The 15,977-nt window shown below is 48.3% G+C and overlaps 1 protein-coding gene across 1 annotated transcript; it reads left to right on the top strand.

The window, feature by feature from the left end:
• Nucleotides 1-448: 448 nt before the first annotated feature.
• LOC112557422 (macrophage mannose receptor 1-like) lies at nucleotides 449-13,812 on the top strand. Its single transcript, XM_025227250.1, has 15 exons — nucleotides 449-834; nucleotides 1,185-1,253; nucleotides 1,547-1,647; nucleotides 2,861-2,995; nucleotides 3,435-3,560; nucleotides 3,656-3,822; nucleotides 4,368-4,467; nucleotides 5,130-5,374; nucleotides 5,753-5,921; nucleotides 6,610-6,742; nucleotides 7,173-7,330; nucleotides 7,739-7,912; nucleotides 9,055-9,132; nucleotides 9,996-10,070; nucleotides 10,507-13,812. Exons 3-15 carry the CDS (start codon nucleotides 1,620-1,622, stop codon nucleotides 10,743-10,745), a joined length of 1,827 nt encoding a protein of 608 aa, XP_025083035.1. The 5' UTR covers nucleotides 449-834; nucleotides 1,185-1,253; nucleotides 1,547-1,619; the 3' UTR covers nucleotides 10,746-13,812.
• Nucleotides 13,813-15,977: the final 2,165 nt, after the last annotated feature.

Here is a 15,977-nt window from a genome sequence, read left to right as displayed (position 1 = left end):
GATGATGATGATGATGATGATGATGATGATGTTGATGATGATTGATTGATTGATGATATGATGATATGATGATGATGATGATGATGGATGATGATGATGATGATGATGATGATTGTCAAGCCTACGTGTGGAGTGACGGCACCCCCTTTGACTTCGCGCGCTGGGTGGCCGGGGAGCCCAACAACATGAATGGCGGCGGAGGACTGCGTGCAGTTCGTCAAGTACGTCAACGCCTTGGAACGACGGCGACTGCTACAACATCAACCCATTCATCTGCAGCCTGCCACGCGGCCAGCCGCCTCAGGACCACTCCAGTCACACCACCCACTACCCCGAGATGATGCGGGGGTGCTGACGACCCGCATCCTGCACCCTCCCTTCTTGCGATGTTGTCCGTTGGCTTTTGCGGGAGGGGGGGGAGGAGATGCCGGGGTTGTGTCCATGTTTCCTGTGAGTAGGGTAGGGGAGGCAGGGGGCTCTACCCGTGTTCGTTGTGGGGTAGTGGCAAAGTAAACAAAGTATGAAAGATCGGAATGTGGAATGTCAAATGGAGTGTTTATCAGGTGTCAGGTGAATTGAAGCTTTGTTGCGTCATGTCATGTCATGTCATTAACGAACATATTGTCTCTTCCTGTCTCACCTGTCGGTTGACGCCAGTGCCACGTGCTATGGCACCCAGTGGTTGGCTAACGGCGGCTCGTGCTACTACGTCAGCCTACGTTTGGCAGCGACGGCCAAGAAGACGTGGTTCGCCGCCCGCCGCTCTGTCGGGCCAACGGCGCCGAGCTGGCCAGCATCGCCACGGACAGCGCCAACAACTTCCTGATGCAAATTGTGAGTGGCGACCTCTGTACTGTCCTCAGGCACCTAGTCCCAGGCTAGCACTTCCATACCTTTGGTCCTGTCTTTGTAAAGTACTTGTCAACCAAACGGGAGGCGAGTCGTTGCTGGTGACGGCGTGTGTCAAGGTAGTCGCTGCATCACTGGTTGCATATGAAGCGAGGAAACGAGTTTCGTTGTTATTGTTCACCGTTTGCTGTTATTTCCTTCCTTTCATTTCATCTTCTTTTGTGTGTCTTGCTTTACCCGTGTCTTTAATTACAGTAATTTACAGCACGTCACTCCGTGTGACGTTCACCAAGAGCAATGGAGTCTTGCTGTCACGTGACTGTTGATGCTTGCAGCTGCCACGCGCATGACGACCGATGAGCGTTTCTGGATTGGCCTCAACAAGCTGGCGGAGCCAGACTGCAGTGAGTGACAGGCTACCCTCCTCACGTGACTACACACACTCACGTGACTCCACACACGCACGTGACTACACACACTCACGTGACTACACACACGCACGTGTCGTGTCTCGGTAAACACGAGACGAGATCAGCAGACAGTAATGAGTAGATCAGTGATGACAGGCTTGACTGCTGCTGCAAGAGTCAGCTGATGCTGAGGTTGATGTTAAGGTGAAGGTTAGACTGTCATGACGACGACACCCACAGTGACAAGGAGAGACACGATGACACAGCGATAACATTTTATGACACAGGTGGTCAGACGGGTCACCTGTGGTCTTCCAGTCCTGGGCAGACGGCGAACCAAACGACGGCAATGGTGGCGAGATGTGTGTCAACACCAGGGCCCGGTCAGGTCAGTGTCAGTGTCAGGTCAGATAAGTGTCAGTGGAACGTTACCTGTGTAATGCCCACTGTCAGTGTCAGGTCAGTGTCAGATTAGTGTCAGTGGGGCGTTACCTGTGTCAATGTCCATGTCAGTGTCAGTGTCAGGTCAGTATGTGTCAGTGAACGTTACCTGTGTAATGTCCACTGTCAAGTGTCAGTGTCAGGTCAGATATGTGTCAGTGGAACGTTACTGATGTAATGTCCACTGTCAGTGTCAGGTCAGTGTCAGATTAGTGTCAGTGGGGCGTTACCTGTGTAATGTCCAGTGTCAGTGTCAGTCATGTCAGCGTGACAATATCTGCATCAATACGAGGGGCGGATCAGGTCAGTGTCAGTGTCAGGTCAGATATGTGTCAGGGTGACAAGCGTGTATCAGTACAAGGGACCAGGCTAGTGTCAGTGTCAGGTAAACTGTGTCAATACGAGAGCGGAGCAGGTGAGAGTGTGTGAATGTGAGTCAGAAGGTCGAATGCGTATCAAAGTGTCACTGTGTGTCAAGGTCAGGCACGGTAACGCTCCGACAACACACTGCATGGTGACGTCATCTGTAATAAAACTCACCTCATGAGCACTTGACTGACCTCCATTTGTATCTGAGCTACAGGCGATGTTTGTGTGTGAACTATACACTATAGATATGTACTTGTGATGAACTATGACACTATGTGAACATATGTACTGTGTGAACTATACACTATACATATGTACTGTGTGAACTATACACTATGTGAACTATATGTACTGTGTGAACTATACACTATACATATGTACTGTGTGAACTATACACTATGTGAACTATATGTACTGTGTGAACTATACACTATACATATGTACTGTGTGAACTATACACTATGTGAACTATATGTACTGTGTGAACTATACACTATGTGAACTATACACTGTAGATAAGTTTTGTGTGAACTATACACTGTAGATAAGTTCTGTGTGAACTATACACTGTAGATATGTTCTGTGTGAACTATACACTGTAGATAAGTTCTGTGTGAACTATACACTGTAGATATGTACCGTGCGAACTATACACTATGTGAACTATATACTGTAGATAAGTTCTGTGTGAACTATACAATATAATGTACTGTGTGAACTATAGATATGTACTATGTGAGTTATACACTACAGATATACACTCTATACAGACATGTCATGTCGTGTCACAGGTCTCTGGAATGACGACAACTGTAATGACGAATTCGGTTTCATCTGCGAGCGGAGCAATGGCACAGCCACGCCCCTCAACCCCGTACCCACGCCCCGCATTCAGGGTGGCTGCCCACCCGGCTTCTCTGGACTCGGTAAAGGACCGCACGAGTTACCTTCTTAACACTAGTCCCGCTGTCAGCACTAGATGTTCCTTACACACACTGTCAGCACTAGATGTTCCTTACACACTGTCAGCACTAGATGTTCCTTACACACACTGTCAGCACTAGATGTTCCTTACACACTGTCAGCACTAGATGTTCATTGATTAAACACACTGTCAGCACTAGATGTTCCTTACACACACTGTCAGCACTAGATGTTCCTTACACACACTGACAGCACTAGATGTTCATTGATTAAACACACTGTCAGCACTAGATGTTCCTTAATGACTCTGTCGACACTAGATGTTCCTTACACACACTGTCAGCACTATATTTTATTGATGACATTGACAGCAGTAGATGTTGGATGACGAGCGCAGCGTGCGTTGCCATGGAGATAACTGTTGCTGGTGTTGCTGTGCAGACAACAAGTGTTTCTACGTCAACAGCACAGCGGCGCTGGGGTGGGAGGCGGCGCGCAATGCATGCCGGTCCATGGTGCTGGCCAGACCCGCCGACATCGCCAGCATCACCAGCCACCAGGAGCTAGGTGAGTGGTTCACAAGTGACGGCCACTGACACTGTCACATCACTCGCCAGTCACTGATGTGTCACTCACCAGCTCGCGATTCTGTGTGTGTGTAGTGCTGGTGATGTCACTGCTGGAGAACGTGACGACTGACGTGTACATCGGACTCAACGACAGGCAGACCAACGCGCACTTCGTGTGGCAGACCAACGAGGAGGTCGTCCTCACCAACTGGGCGCCCAACCAACCCAGCGAGCGATGGCGTCTGCTCGGAGGCTCCTCCGTGAGTACCACGTGCCCCAGCGTGGGTAGAGTAGTGACTGTAGAGTATGTGTAGAGCAGTGAGTGTAGAGTAGTGAGTGTAGAGTAGTTCTAGAGAAGTGAGTGTAGTGAGTGTAGAGCAGTGAGTGTAGAGTATGTGTACAGCAGTGAGTGTAGAGTAGTGAGTGTAGTGAGTGTAGAGTATTTCTAGAGTAGTGAGTGTAGTGAGTGTAGAGTAGTGAGTATAGAGCAATGAGTGTAGAGTATGTATAGAGCAGTGAGTGTAGAGCAGTGAGTGTAGAGTATTTCTAGAGTAGTGAGTGTAGTGAGTGTAGAGTAGTGAGTGTAGAGTATTTCTAGAGAAGTGAGAGTAGTGAGTGTAGAGCAGTGAGTGTAGAGTGGTGAGTGTAGAGTATTTCTAGAGTAGTGAGTGTAGAGCAGTGAGTGTAGAGTGGTGAGTGTAGAGTATTTCTAGAGTAGTAAGTGTAGAGCAGTGAGTGTAGAGCAGTGAGTGTAGAGCAGCGAGTGTCAGTCAGAACACGTGACGTGTGTGGCTAATGTGTGCAGGAGGACTGTGTCGTCATGAGAGTGCAGCTGGACATCTTCGGCCAGTGGGATGACGTCAGCTGTGTGGAGAAGCACGGTTACGTCTGTCAGACGACACGAGGTAAGGTCCCGCAACTCGTGTTTCTGACATGATTGTCACATGGCTGTCACATGATTGTCACATGCAACTTGGACTGTGGGCAGAAATGTCACGGGAGAATGTGGTGCAGTGTGATGGTGTGACGTGACGTGCAGACGATGTGCAATGTGAAGGTGTGGTGTGACGTGGATGATGTCCCATGTGATGTGTGATGTGACAACCAGTGTTGTAGTCATCATTTGCAGGCGGTGAAGGTCCCACTGTCAAGTGGTGACGTGTCCGCAGTGTCACGTGACGTGTTCCACTCTGTAGAGGCAATACACAAAGGAAGAGGCTGGCGTTTCTCCTGAAGACGTAGCTGTGAGAGTGTGTGACTATGACAAGGAGACGACATGACAGAGCGATGTCGCTTGTTTGTTCAAATACTTGGCTGCACAATGTTTACTGTAGTGTCAGCCGTGGTGGACAAGTCGTTGTTGTTGTAAAACATTGCTGACGTGTTTGATTGCCGACAGGAAGTGTAAGCTAAAGTGTAAGACTAAAGACTGACTTCACTGCTAACTCTTGTCAGTGTACACGGTGACATGTCATTGACAGCTAAGCTCGCGAGCATCTTTGCCATAGCCGTCACGTGACTTGAAGCTACCTGTCATTCATTTAAACTCAAGAGTTTTCTCCCTTAGATCCCTCCTACTCCATGGAGTCACCTGTCATTGGTGGATGCAAGGGCAACTATTATCACTACCGAGACAGTTGCTATGGCAACTACAGGATGCCCAAAAACATGGCTGAAGCTGAAGCCACGTGCGTGCTGGATAACGGCCATCTTGTATCCATCCGCGACATCCACGAGCTGGCGTCAGTCGACATTTTCCTTTACATCGACGTCGTCGTCAGCGCGTCCTGGATTGGCCTAACGTACAATGAGGTGAGTGACGTCACCAACAGGCAAGAGTAAGTTAGTGTGACGTCATATCCGCTCATGCGCCGACACTGTAGGAAATGTAAGCGGCAGCGGGGCGGTGGTCTGACCTGAGGGACTACATCCTAACCTGAGTTGTCTGTTAGTTAGTGCAGGTTGTGACATGAGCCACTACAGCTTGCTTTGTCAAGTGAGTCACTCTACTCCTTTCTCTGCTCGCTCGCACTCACCTCACGACTGTGTGTGGACGTTACTAGTGGTAGTGGTAGTAGTAGTGGTAGTGGTAGTAGTAGTGGTAGTAGTAGTAAAATTACATCTAAACCAAATGACAGAATTGATCACATGGTCAGGCGGTCTGATGTCAGAGGGAAGGAAATGTTGCAGACGACAGGAAGCTACAGCTGGGTGGACCAGTGGCCAGTGACCTTCACCCAGTGGGGTCAAGGCGAGCCTGACATCACCAAGTCGGCGGCGTGTGTGGCGATGGCTGACGGCAAGTGGAACGACACCGACTGCAACGACCTCCGCCCCTTCACCTGCAAAATCTCCACAGGTGGGGTTTACCGTTAGTGACGTGGCAACACAGGTCACAGGTGGGGTTTACCGTTAGTGACGTAGCAACACAGGTCACAGGTGGGGTTTACCGTTAGTGACGTAGCAACACAGGTCACAGGTGGGGTTTACCGTCAGTGACGTGGCAACACAGGTCACAGGTGGGGTTTACCGTCAGTGACGTAGCAACACAGGTCACAGGTGGGGTTTACCTTGTGAATATTTAGATGAGCTGTGTCTCTGACACATGTGTGAATGTACTCACCACGTCTTGCTCCCATCTGTGTGTGTGTCACGTGAGTGCGTGGGTCGCGTGTTGTGACTACACAGGTCGCTTGGTAATGTGTGTCAGTGAAGGGACTGTGTCCGTGTTGCTGGGTGTCAGTGGTGACAGTGAAGAGCTACACAGCTGGTGCCAAGCTTGTGATGGCGATGCTGGGCATGAGAATGTTTGCAGTGAAGGTGACAGTGGACACCGTGTTGTGAGCGCTGCTTAGTGTGAGGTTGCTATGACAACAGAGTCAGTGTCAGGTTGCTGTGACAACAGAGTCAGTGTCAGGTTGCTGTGACAACAGAGTCAGTGTCAGGTTGCTATGACAACAGAGTCAGTGTCAGGTTGCTATGGTAACAGAGTCAGGTTGGTAAGCACGACGACGACTGACTCGACTTGTTCGTGTGTGTGTGTACAGCTGCACCACCTACAACGACTCCAGCGCCCCCTGGCTACTGTGCTAGCCCCTCCTGGGCCCCCAACGGCGACTACTGCTACTACGCCGCCCCCAGCAACACCCAGTCGTGGCCCGAGGCCAACTACATCTGCAGGTCCACGTCAGCCATCGCTCACCTTCTTTCCTCCTTCCAACTATTCTTTACTTCATTTATTCTTTCTCTCTTCCTGTTGTCATTAGTGCTCTCTCTACTGTACTTTTGGAGAAAGCGAGTAAATCGATAGGTTTTGTGATGTAGATAATAACAGTGTCACTGTCAATAACAGCACGCATGCGTTGTGTTGCTGATAATAATTTATAAATAGCCTTGATTGTAATTAGTAATGATACTCGTGTGTCACTGTCAGTAATGACACTCGTGTGTCACTGTCAGTAATGACACTCGTGTGTCACTGTACGTAATGACACTCGTGTGTCACTGTCAGTAATGACACTCCCACAGCCTGTACTAGTGTTTGTCACCTTCACCCAGTGTTTGTGTCCATTGTTGACCTCATGTTGATGTTGTTTGTCACCTGCCACAGGAAGCTGGGGATGGAGCTGCTGAGTCTGCACTCCGCTGACGAGCTCAGCTTTGTCCAGAGTCTGGTGACCCTGGCAGTGACCACCCCCCGCTACAACTGGCGCCTCCCCTCCTCTGGCGTCACCAAAGTGTGGATCGGACTGGAGCGCACGCTACAAGGTCACTACCCGACCTTCCGTCTCTGTCTCGCTGTCTCTGTGTCGCCCTGTGTCTGTACTGTAGCCCGGATGTTGTGCATTGCCTCTGTTCTCTGTACATGACCCTCAGTCACCGACCTCCCTGCAGCTGCACTTTGACCTTTCTGTGTCTTTGTGATTCTTAGACACTTCTCTTAAAATAGACAAACAGGTTGCTAGTCACACCTGGAATATGTGTGAGTGTGTTTGTAAGTGTGAGTGTAGGTGTGTGCATGTGTGTTATATATGTGTGTCTGTCTTGATATGTCTTTGTGTGTATCTGTGTGTGTATGTGTGTGTGTGTCTGTGTGTGATTGTGTTGTGTATCTATGTGTGTGTGTATCTGTATGTGTGTGTGTGTCATTTCACGCCTGTCGCCATGTTTGTTCAGGTGGTTTCCGCTGGTCGGACGGCTCGCCCACCAATTACCTCCCCTGGAACACGGGCGAGCCCAACAACGAGAACGACAACGAGGACTGCGCCGAGGTTTTAATCAGCGTCGGCAAGTTCAACGACATGCCGTGTATGGGCATCAGCCAGGGATTCGTGTGCAAGGCCCCTAAGGGTGAGTGACACGTGACAGGTGACGTGCAGGTTGCCTAAGGAGATTAAATGGTAAGAAACTCTCGTCAACATTAAGTTGTCTCCCTTTGACAGTAAATGTATTTTGTGTTTTTCGCTCGTCTGCTGACAACTCTACAGAGGGCGCTGTTATGCAAATATCTGCATCGATTTACAAAACTCAATGTGTACTTGTTTGTCATTACAACGCTACACGTGACACACGTGACACTGTAGGAGTTACTGTACGTGACACACGTGACACTGTAGGAGTCACTGTACATGACACACATGACACTGTATGAGTTACTGTACGTGACACACGTGACACTGTAGGAGTCACTGTATGTGACACTGTATGAGTCACTGTACATGACACACATGACACTGTAGGAGTCACGCATGCACTCGCACACACTGGCAGTAAGACGGGTAGCACACACACACACACCTACACACGGTCATCACAGACACAAGTACCCGTACAGTCGCTCCAACACACTCATAGCTACAAGCAAGCGCCTCGCCAGGTGTGTACAGGTGACAGCAAGCTGTGGACACTACACAGACCCTCCCACACAGACCCTCCCACACAGACCCTCCCACACAGACCCTCCTACACACCGTTAGCGTCTGGCAAATGACAGAAGACGAGGACGATGCTCGACTAACCCGGTTATGGTAATGACACGATGTGTGTGATATTCACAAATATAAACTTTATCATCACGTGACTTACATTCCACGTTTGTCTGCCAACAGAACCTGTCGTCTTTGATGTCTTTGTCTTTAGTAGTGATTCATTTCCTTCCTGTGCATGGATGGATGTAAACAAACAAAACTTGTTCTTATTCTGCTACCCGTGTACATAAAGGTTTGTCAGCTATCTCTCTTCCTCTCTTCCTCTCTTCCTCTCTTCCTCTCTTCCTCTCTTCCTCTCGTCCTTTCCACATTTGTTGTACTGTGAAGAATCACATTTCAAGCACTGGGCAGGTGAGGGGCAGACAGGTATTCGTGTCCTCGTATTATCTGTTTTGGTTCCGACGCCACTGAGATGGTGAGGGTTAACCTGTACAACAGATGATGTACTTTATACACTTTATACAAACATTTATCTTCACTGTCGTCTGTCTTCCTTGATTGTAGTGTTTCCGACAAGTACAACGACTACCACACCATCCCAAACAACGACAGCGGAAAGTGTGACAAGTAAAACAACGACAGGTAAGACAGGTGACTAGTGCTCGCACCTTTCACTAACCCTTCTGTTTGCGGGGTGGATGGGTGGATGGGTGGATGGATGGGTCTGGGTTTCATTCAGCAATTGCTAATCACAACTTATAAGGCTACTCCTATTCAAGTGATTAGAATTGCTAGTAATTAAACTTGTCATTAGTAGCTTAGCATAGCATTAGCATTGCTAGTAATTAAACGTGTCATTAGTAGCATAGCCAGTGATTAGCATTGCTAGTAATTAAACGTGTCATTAGTAGCATAGCCAGTGATTAGCATTGCTAGTAATTAAACGTGTCATTAGTAGCATAGCATTAGCATTGCTAGTAATTAAACTTGTCATAGCAGCTTAGCATAGCATTAGCATTGCTAGTAATTAAACGTGTCATTAGTAGCATAGCCAGTGATTAGCATTGCTAGTAATTAAACGTGTCATTAGTAGCATAGCCAGTGATTAGCATTGCTAGTAATTAAACGTGTTATTAGTAGCATAGCCAGTGATTAGCATTGCTAGTAATTAAACGTGTTATTAGCAGCATAGCCAGTGATTAGCATTGCTAGTAATTAAACGTGTTATTAGCAGCATAGCCAGTGATTAGCATTGCTAGTAATCAAACGTGTTATAGCAGCTTAGCATAGCATTAGCATTGCTAGTAATCAAACGTGTCATAGCAGCGGGTACGGACAGCGAGGGACTCCACTGTCTGGCTGCACACTAACCAAACATCCTGAGGTCACGTGTTGTTGTCATGGTGACAGGAAGAGTTTACAGACGGTCGTCAGACTATTGAACTAACTTGTTTACGTGTTTGTTTACATTCGATGTGTGAATGACGAAGGCTACCTGCTTACAGGGACACAAGCCTCCACTCGCCGACTGGGCTGGCCGAATTATCGCCCCTTAGTCTCGCCCGCCACTAGGAGGACAAGTAAGTGATGACTGTCGCCTTCTGACTTTGGTCAGTAGCTACAGACCTACGAACACACTGTACAGACCTACGAACAGATTTACAGACCTATGAACACACTGTACAGACCTATGAACAGACGTACAGACCTATGAACACACTGTACAGACCTACGAACAGACTTACAGACCTACAAACACACTGTACAGACCTATGAACAGACGTACAGACCTATGAACACACTGTACAGACCTACAAACACACTGTACAGACCTATGAACACACTGTACAGACCTACAAACACACTGTACAGACCTATGAACAGACTTACAGACCTATGAACACTGTACAGACCTACGAACAGACTTACAGACCTATGAACACTGTGCAGACCTACAAACACACTGTACATGTCCTGCGGTTGCGAGGTCGTCATCGCTGTCGTCTGATGTCTCAGAGAACTCACTGAGTGGCGGTGAGATCGCCGGCATCGTCATCGGTCTTCTGGCGTTCATCGCCATCGTGGGGACCGTCGTCTACGTCCTCCGTCATCGCCGCGTCATCATCAAGCCGCCAGCGGAGCGGGAGGAGCCCAGCGCGGGCTTTGACAACGCGCTGTACGACAAGACGCACGACCAGGTGGCGCTCGCCTCCAACGGCGTCCACCTCAATCACGCCGACAGCGAGGACTGCTGATGAGAGAGGACTATATCATCATCATCAACATCATCATCATCGTTATCATCTAGTATATGCAGTTGAACATGTTCTTGTTATCGTCTGTATCCTCATTCATCGTCGTGACTGTAGGTGGCGGCAGTGTTTGTTGATGTTGTTGTTGCTGCTGTCAGTGTAACGTGCAATGTCACTGTTACAGTCGCTGTCATGTGAAATGTTGTTGTTCTTCAGTTTTTGTGATAAATCGCGTCACTGACATGACCTGAGAGGATGAACCTACTGACACTGGCATAAATATTGTGAACCTGATGGACACTGCCACACATCCTGTACTGTCATACAGTGCTGTCACACGCCTACACCACTGTCACACTGTACACATCTACAGCACCACTGCCACACGACTACACCACTGTCACACGCCTACACCACTGTCACACTCCTACGCCACTGTCACACTGTACACATCTACACCACTGTCACACTCCTACACCACTGTCACACTGTACACATCTACAGCACCACTGCCACACGACTACACCACTGTCACACTCCTACACTACTGTCACACGCCTACACCAACTGTCACACTCCTACGCCACTGTCACACTGTACACATCTACACCACTGTCACACTCCTACACTACTGTCACACGCCTACACCACTGTCACACTCCTACGCCACTGTCACACTGTACACATCTACACCACTGTCACACTCCTACACTACTGTCACACGCCTACACCACTGTCACACTCCTACGCCACTGTCACACTGTACACATCTACACCACTGTCACACGCCTACACCACTGTCACACTGTACACATCTACAGCACCACTGTCACACGACTACACTACTGTCACACTCCTACACCACTGTCACACGACTACACTACTGTCACACTCCTACACCACTGTCACACGACTACACTACAGTCACACGCCTACAAACAAATGGATGGTAGTACATAGTGATCACCATAGTTACAGTTGCTAGGAGACCAGTGCGGATATTACAGAATTGAGTGAGACACGAGTAGCACTAGACCAGCTCACCCCACAGCCTACCCCTCACATAGCAACGCACTGGCCGCCGTCACAATACTCAAATATCTTTGTGGGTGAGTGCGGAGAGAATACAAATACTCACAGGTGTGTTAGCATACACAAAATACTCACAGGTGTGTGAAAATACTCATCACGCAAATACTCACAGGTGTGTTAGCATACTCACCATACAAATACTCACAGGTGTGTGAACATACCACACAAAATAGTCACGTGACACAACTGTCAGGATGTACCCGCACTGTACTCTACACTATCACTATACGACATCTCAAATGGCTCGCTTTCTTACGAGTATATATTCGTTGATATCATCATCATCATCACCGTCATCATCACTGTCAGTGTCTGGCATCTAACGTTCTCAGCTGCGGTCTGCCAGGCTGACTACGTCACGTGGTGTGTCACTGGCTGCCAAGTGTCGCCATGTTGCCGATTGTCAAACGTCGTTGAGGCCGTGACTTTTCCTACTTACCTGTTGTGTGGATAATTCATTACCTTGTGCTGATAATGACTACAGGGGAGACAACAGTATCTGCCTTACGTCCTGCTTGTGTCCCCTTATAACAATAAACGTAGGCTGACAGTCACATCATGGTGTCGTTACGTCCACTACGTGATGTGTTCTTAGGGTAAATTTATCCTGGAAACCATGTTGCGCCCTTCTCACGCCCCACATAGTGGCCTACACTACAGTGTGTAGTAGTGTCCTCCGTCAGCTGTACTAGTCCTCTACAGCCACTACACTAGTCTACACCTTGTACTCTACAGCTACTATACCGGTCTACACCTTGTACTCTACAGCTACTATACCGGTCTACACCTTGTACTCTATAGCCACTACACTAGTCTATACCTTGTACTCTACAGCCACTACCCTAGTCTATACCTTGAACTCTACAGCCACTACACTACTCTACACCTTGTACTCTACAGCCACTACACTAGTCTACACCTTGTACTCTATAGCCACTACACTAGTCTATACCTTGTACTCTACAGCCACTACACTAGTCTATACCTTGAACTCTACAGCCACTACACTACTCTACACCTTGTACTCTACAGCCACTACATTAGTCTATACCTTGAACTCTACAGCCACTACACTGGTCTATACCTTGAATTCTACAGCCACTACACTGATCTATACCTTGAACTCTACAGCTACTACACTAGTCTGCAGCTAGTCCTCTACAGCCACTATACTAGTCTATACATAGCCACTACACTAGTCTACAGCTAGCAGTCTACAGCCCATACACTAGTCTATACCTTGTACTATAGCCACTACACTTGTCTATACCTTGTGCTCGACAGTCACTACACTAGTCTACAGCTAGGACTCTAGCTTTGACATCTCAGAGCCCCGTGAAGCCTTCACAACTCTACAAAGAACTAGTGTAGCTATGGTGTCCACGACTACTGACATCCTTCTGATTCTACTTCACATGGCAGCCAGCGTAGAGTCGTCACACTGTGTTGTCGTCACACTGTGCTGTCGTCACACTATTCTCGTCACACTGTGTTGTCGTCACACTGTGTTGTCGTCACACTATTCTCGTCACACTGTGTTGTCGTCACACTGTGCTGTCCTCACACTATTCTTGTCACACTGTGTTGTCGTCACACTGTGTTGTCGTCACACTGTGTTGTCGTCACACTATTCTCGTCACACTGTGTTGTCGTCACACTGTGCTGTCGTCATCACTATTCTCGTCACACTGTGTTGTCGTCATACTATTCTCGTCACACTGTGTTTGTCGTCACACTGTGCTGTAATGACACACCTTGATCGTCAGGTAGTGTGTCGCCTTGTCTCTGTCTCTCCTAAATGTCAGTTGCAAACCAATTTCACCATGTTACACTCTGACCTTGTTGTCCTGCTGATGTCACCCGTCTACGCGCCATACGTCATTGCGTGGTCACGTGTCTTCTGTTTTGTACTGCTAGAATAAATACAATTCTTGTGGATTGCTTGATTACTGTGGATAATACAATGGCTACTACTGTATAGCAGTCAGTGTTTGTTAGTAGTCACTGTCGGTGAATGGCGTGTATACTTGTAGAGTGTGTCGCTTGTCTTTGTACTAACAGTGGCACTTATAAAGGTGTTAATCACGTAGTAGTAGTAGTAACAACAAGAAGTTAATCACGTAGTGCTGGCACTAATAAAGGTGTTAATCGCGTAGTAGTAGTAGTACCAATAAAGGTGTTAATCACAGAGTAGTAGTAGTAGTCACAACAACAAGTTAATCACGTAGTGCTGGCACTAATAAAGGTGTTAATCGCGTAGTAGTAGTAGTCACAACAACAAGTTAATCACGTAGTGCTGGCACTAATAAAGGTGTTAATCGCGTAGTAGTAGTAGTCACAACAAGTTAATCACGTAGTGCTGGCACTAATAAAGGTGTTAATCGCGTAGTAGTAGTAGTCACAACAACAAGTTAATCACGTAGTGCTGGCACTAATAAAGGCGTTAATCACGCACTTGTAGAGTATCAATGAAGGTCTCCATCACGTAGTGCTGGTGCCAATGAAGTAGTAGTAGCGGCACTACTAAAGGTGTTTATACCACGTGACTGTACTACTAGTAGTACTCAAACAAGTAGCTAGAACTCCGCCATCACTACAACAACTCATGTGCACGCATAACGTCAGGTGAACACGTGCGCACACACACACACAGCGGGAGGAGCAAAAGGTAAAGGGGGAGGGAGGTCGTGTAGTTGCTACTGGTGCATGTCGGTACTACAAGTGCAGCACCTGCCACCACCACCACCACCACCAGGGCGGGTGTCTGTGACCTTTGACTGTGGCTGTGAACCTGCTGACCTTATGCCGTCAGTGACGGGAGGCTGCGGCTTGTAGCTCTGTTCTCACGGCTTCCTTGATGTCAGCTTCACGTGGCGGTGACAGGTCACGACCTTACGTCAACGATGGGACGACACTGCTCGCGCTCCCTCTGACCTTCCACCACCGCAGGGTCAGGAAAGGTCACGCGGCAAACCGTCCGACTCCAAAGGTTAAAGAGCACAACCTAAGCTTGGCCTCAAGGGAAAGTGCGTAACTGTAATGTTGTAATGCACTGTGTTACTTCACCATTCCTCTGTCCTGCCAGTGGTATCCTGCATCTTGCTATACGTATACCGCATCCTTCTTTAGTATACTGTCTCTTGCTATTGGTATCCTGCACAGTGCTATTGGTATCCTGTTCCTGCTATTGGTATCCTGCATAGACGTTCTGCATCATGTCTCCAGGGAATATTTCAATCACCTTTAAAACGTGAACCGCGGTGCTGTTTGTGAGTCAACTGCTTTGTCACTTTACTACTTGTAACACCTTTATCACCCAATGGAAACCATGGCAACAGACGAATGTTTTCTCTTACTGCTATGGTGTGACGCAGCTGTCACGTTTACACGCTGTAAACACACACAATCACACACACACACACAGAGTTTTGACAGTGCCCTTGTGTACAAACATGTGACACTGTCACTAACACACACGTGTGACGCAGCTGTCACGTGTAATAGTTCAAGCTGCAAGCACACAATCACACTATTCACAGTGTCCATGTATACTAAGTGTGACATTACATGTTCTACTGTCACAAACAGACGTGTGACACCAAGCCACCAAACAACGAAGTTTCACGAAATGTCAGCCCGAGGTTCTCGTGGCCTCTTATCACCCCCTCCTCCAGCCTCTCACTGATTGCCTCCCCTGTTTCACCTGTTGGTCGTCACACTAAGAGGCTTCAGCACGTGACTGCGCTGCAAAGAAGCGCCTGCGCGGTGAAGTACTTCCTGCTGTGGTACACTTCCTGTCCCAGTGAGGAAACCCAATCTTCCGCGTGCTGAGGCTGTAACGTGGCGGCGCCAGTGGTGAGCTGTTGAGCTGGTTAGCTATTTAGCTATTTAGCTGGTTAGCTGGTTAGCGGCTTCACCTGACTTTTGTAACACAATGCGACACCAGGAAGGCTGATGGCGTGCGTGACCACGCGTGGCTCCATCTTGTGGTTTTGTGTTATGAGCAGGTGTGGGCCGCCGCTGTCCTAAGGCCGAACGTGTCGTCTGCTTGTGCGAGGGGAACCAACGGACCCTCACTTCCGTTAGAACCGGAAGTAGTCGTGTCGTGTGTGGTCGCTAGAGCCTCGTGGTGCGGCTTACGGC

Source organism: Pomacea canaliculata, linkage group LG2 (assembly GCF_003073045.1).
Source record: "Pomacea canaliculata isolate SZHN2017 linkage group LG2, ASM307304v1, whole genome shotgun sequence".
NCBI lineage: Eukaryota > Metazoa > Mollusca > Gastropoda > Architaenioglossa > Ampullariidae > Pomacea > Pomacea canaliculata.
This window is presented reverse-complemented; position numbering and strand designations above follow the sequence as displayed.

Coding starts and splice junctions, on each gene's coding strand:
- LOC112557422 (XM_025227250.1), top strand. CDS start 1,620: ATGTGTGTCAACACCAGGGCCCGGTCAG. Junction 1,648..2,860: donor CAACACCAGGGCCCGGTCAG/GTCAGTGTCAGT, acceptor GTCGTGTCACAG/GTCTCTGGAATGACGACAAC. Junction 3,561..3,655: donor CACCAGCCACCAGGAGCTAG/GTGAGTGGTTCA, acceptor GTGTGTGTGTAG/TGCTGGTGATGTCACTGCTG.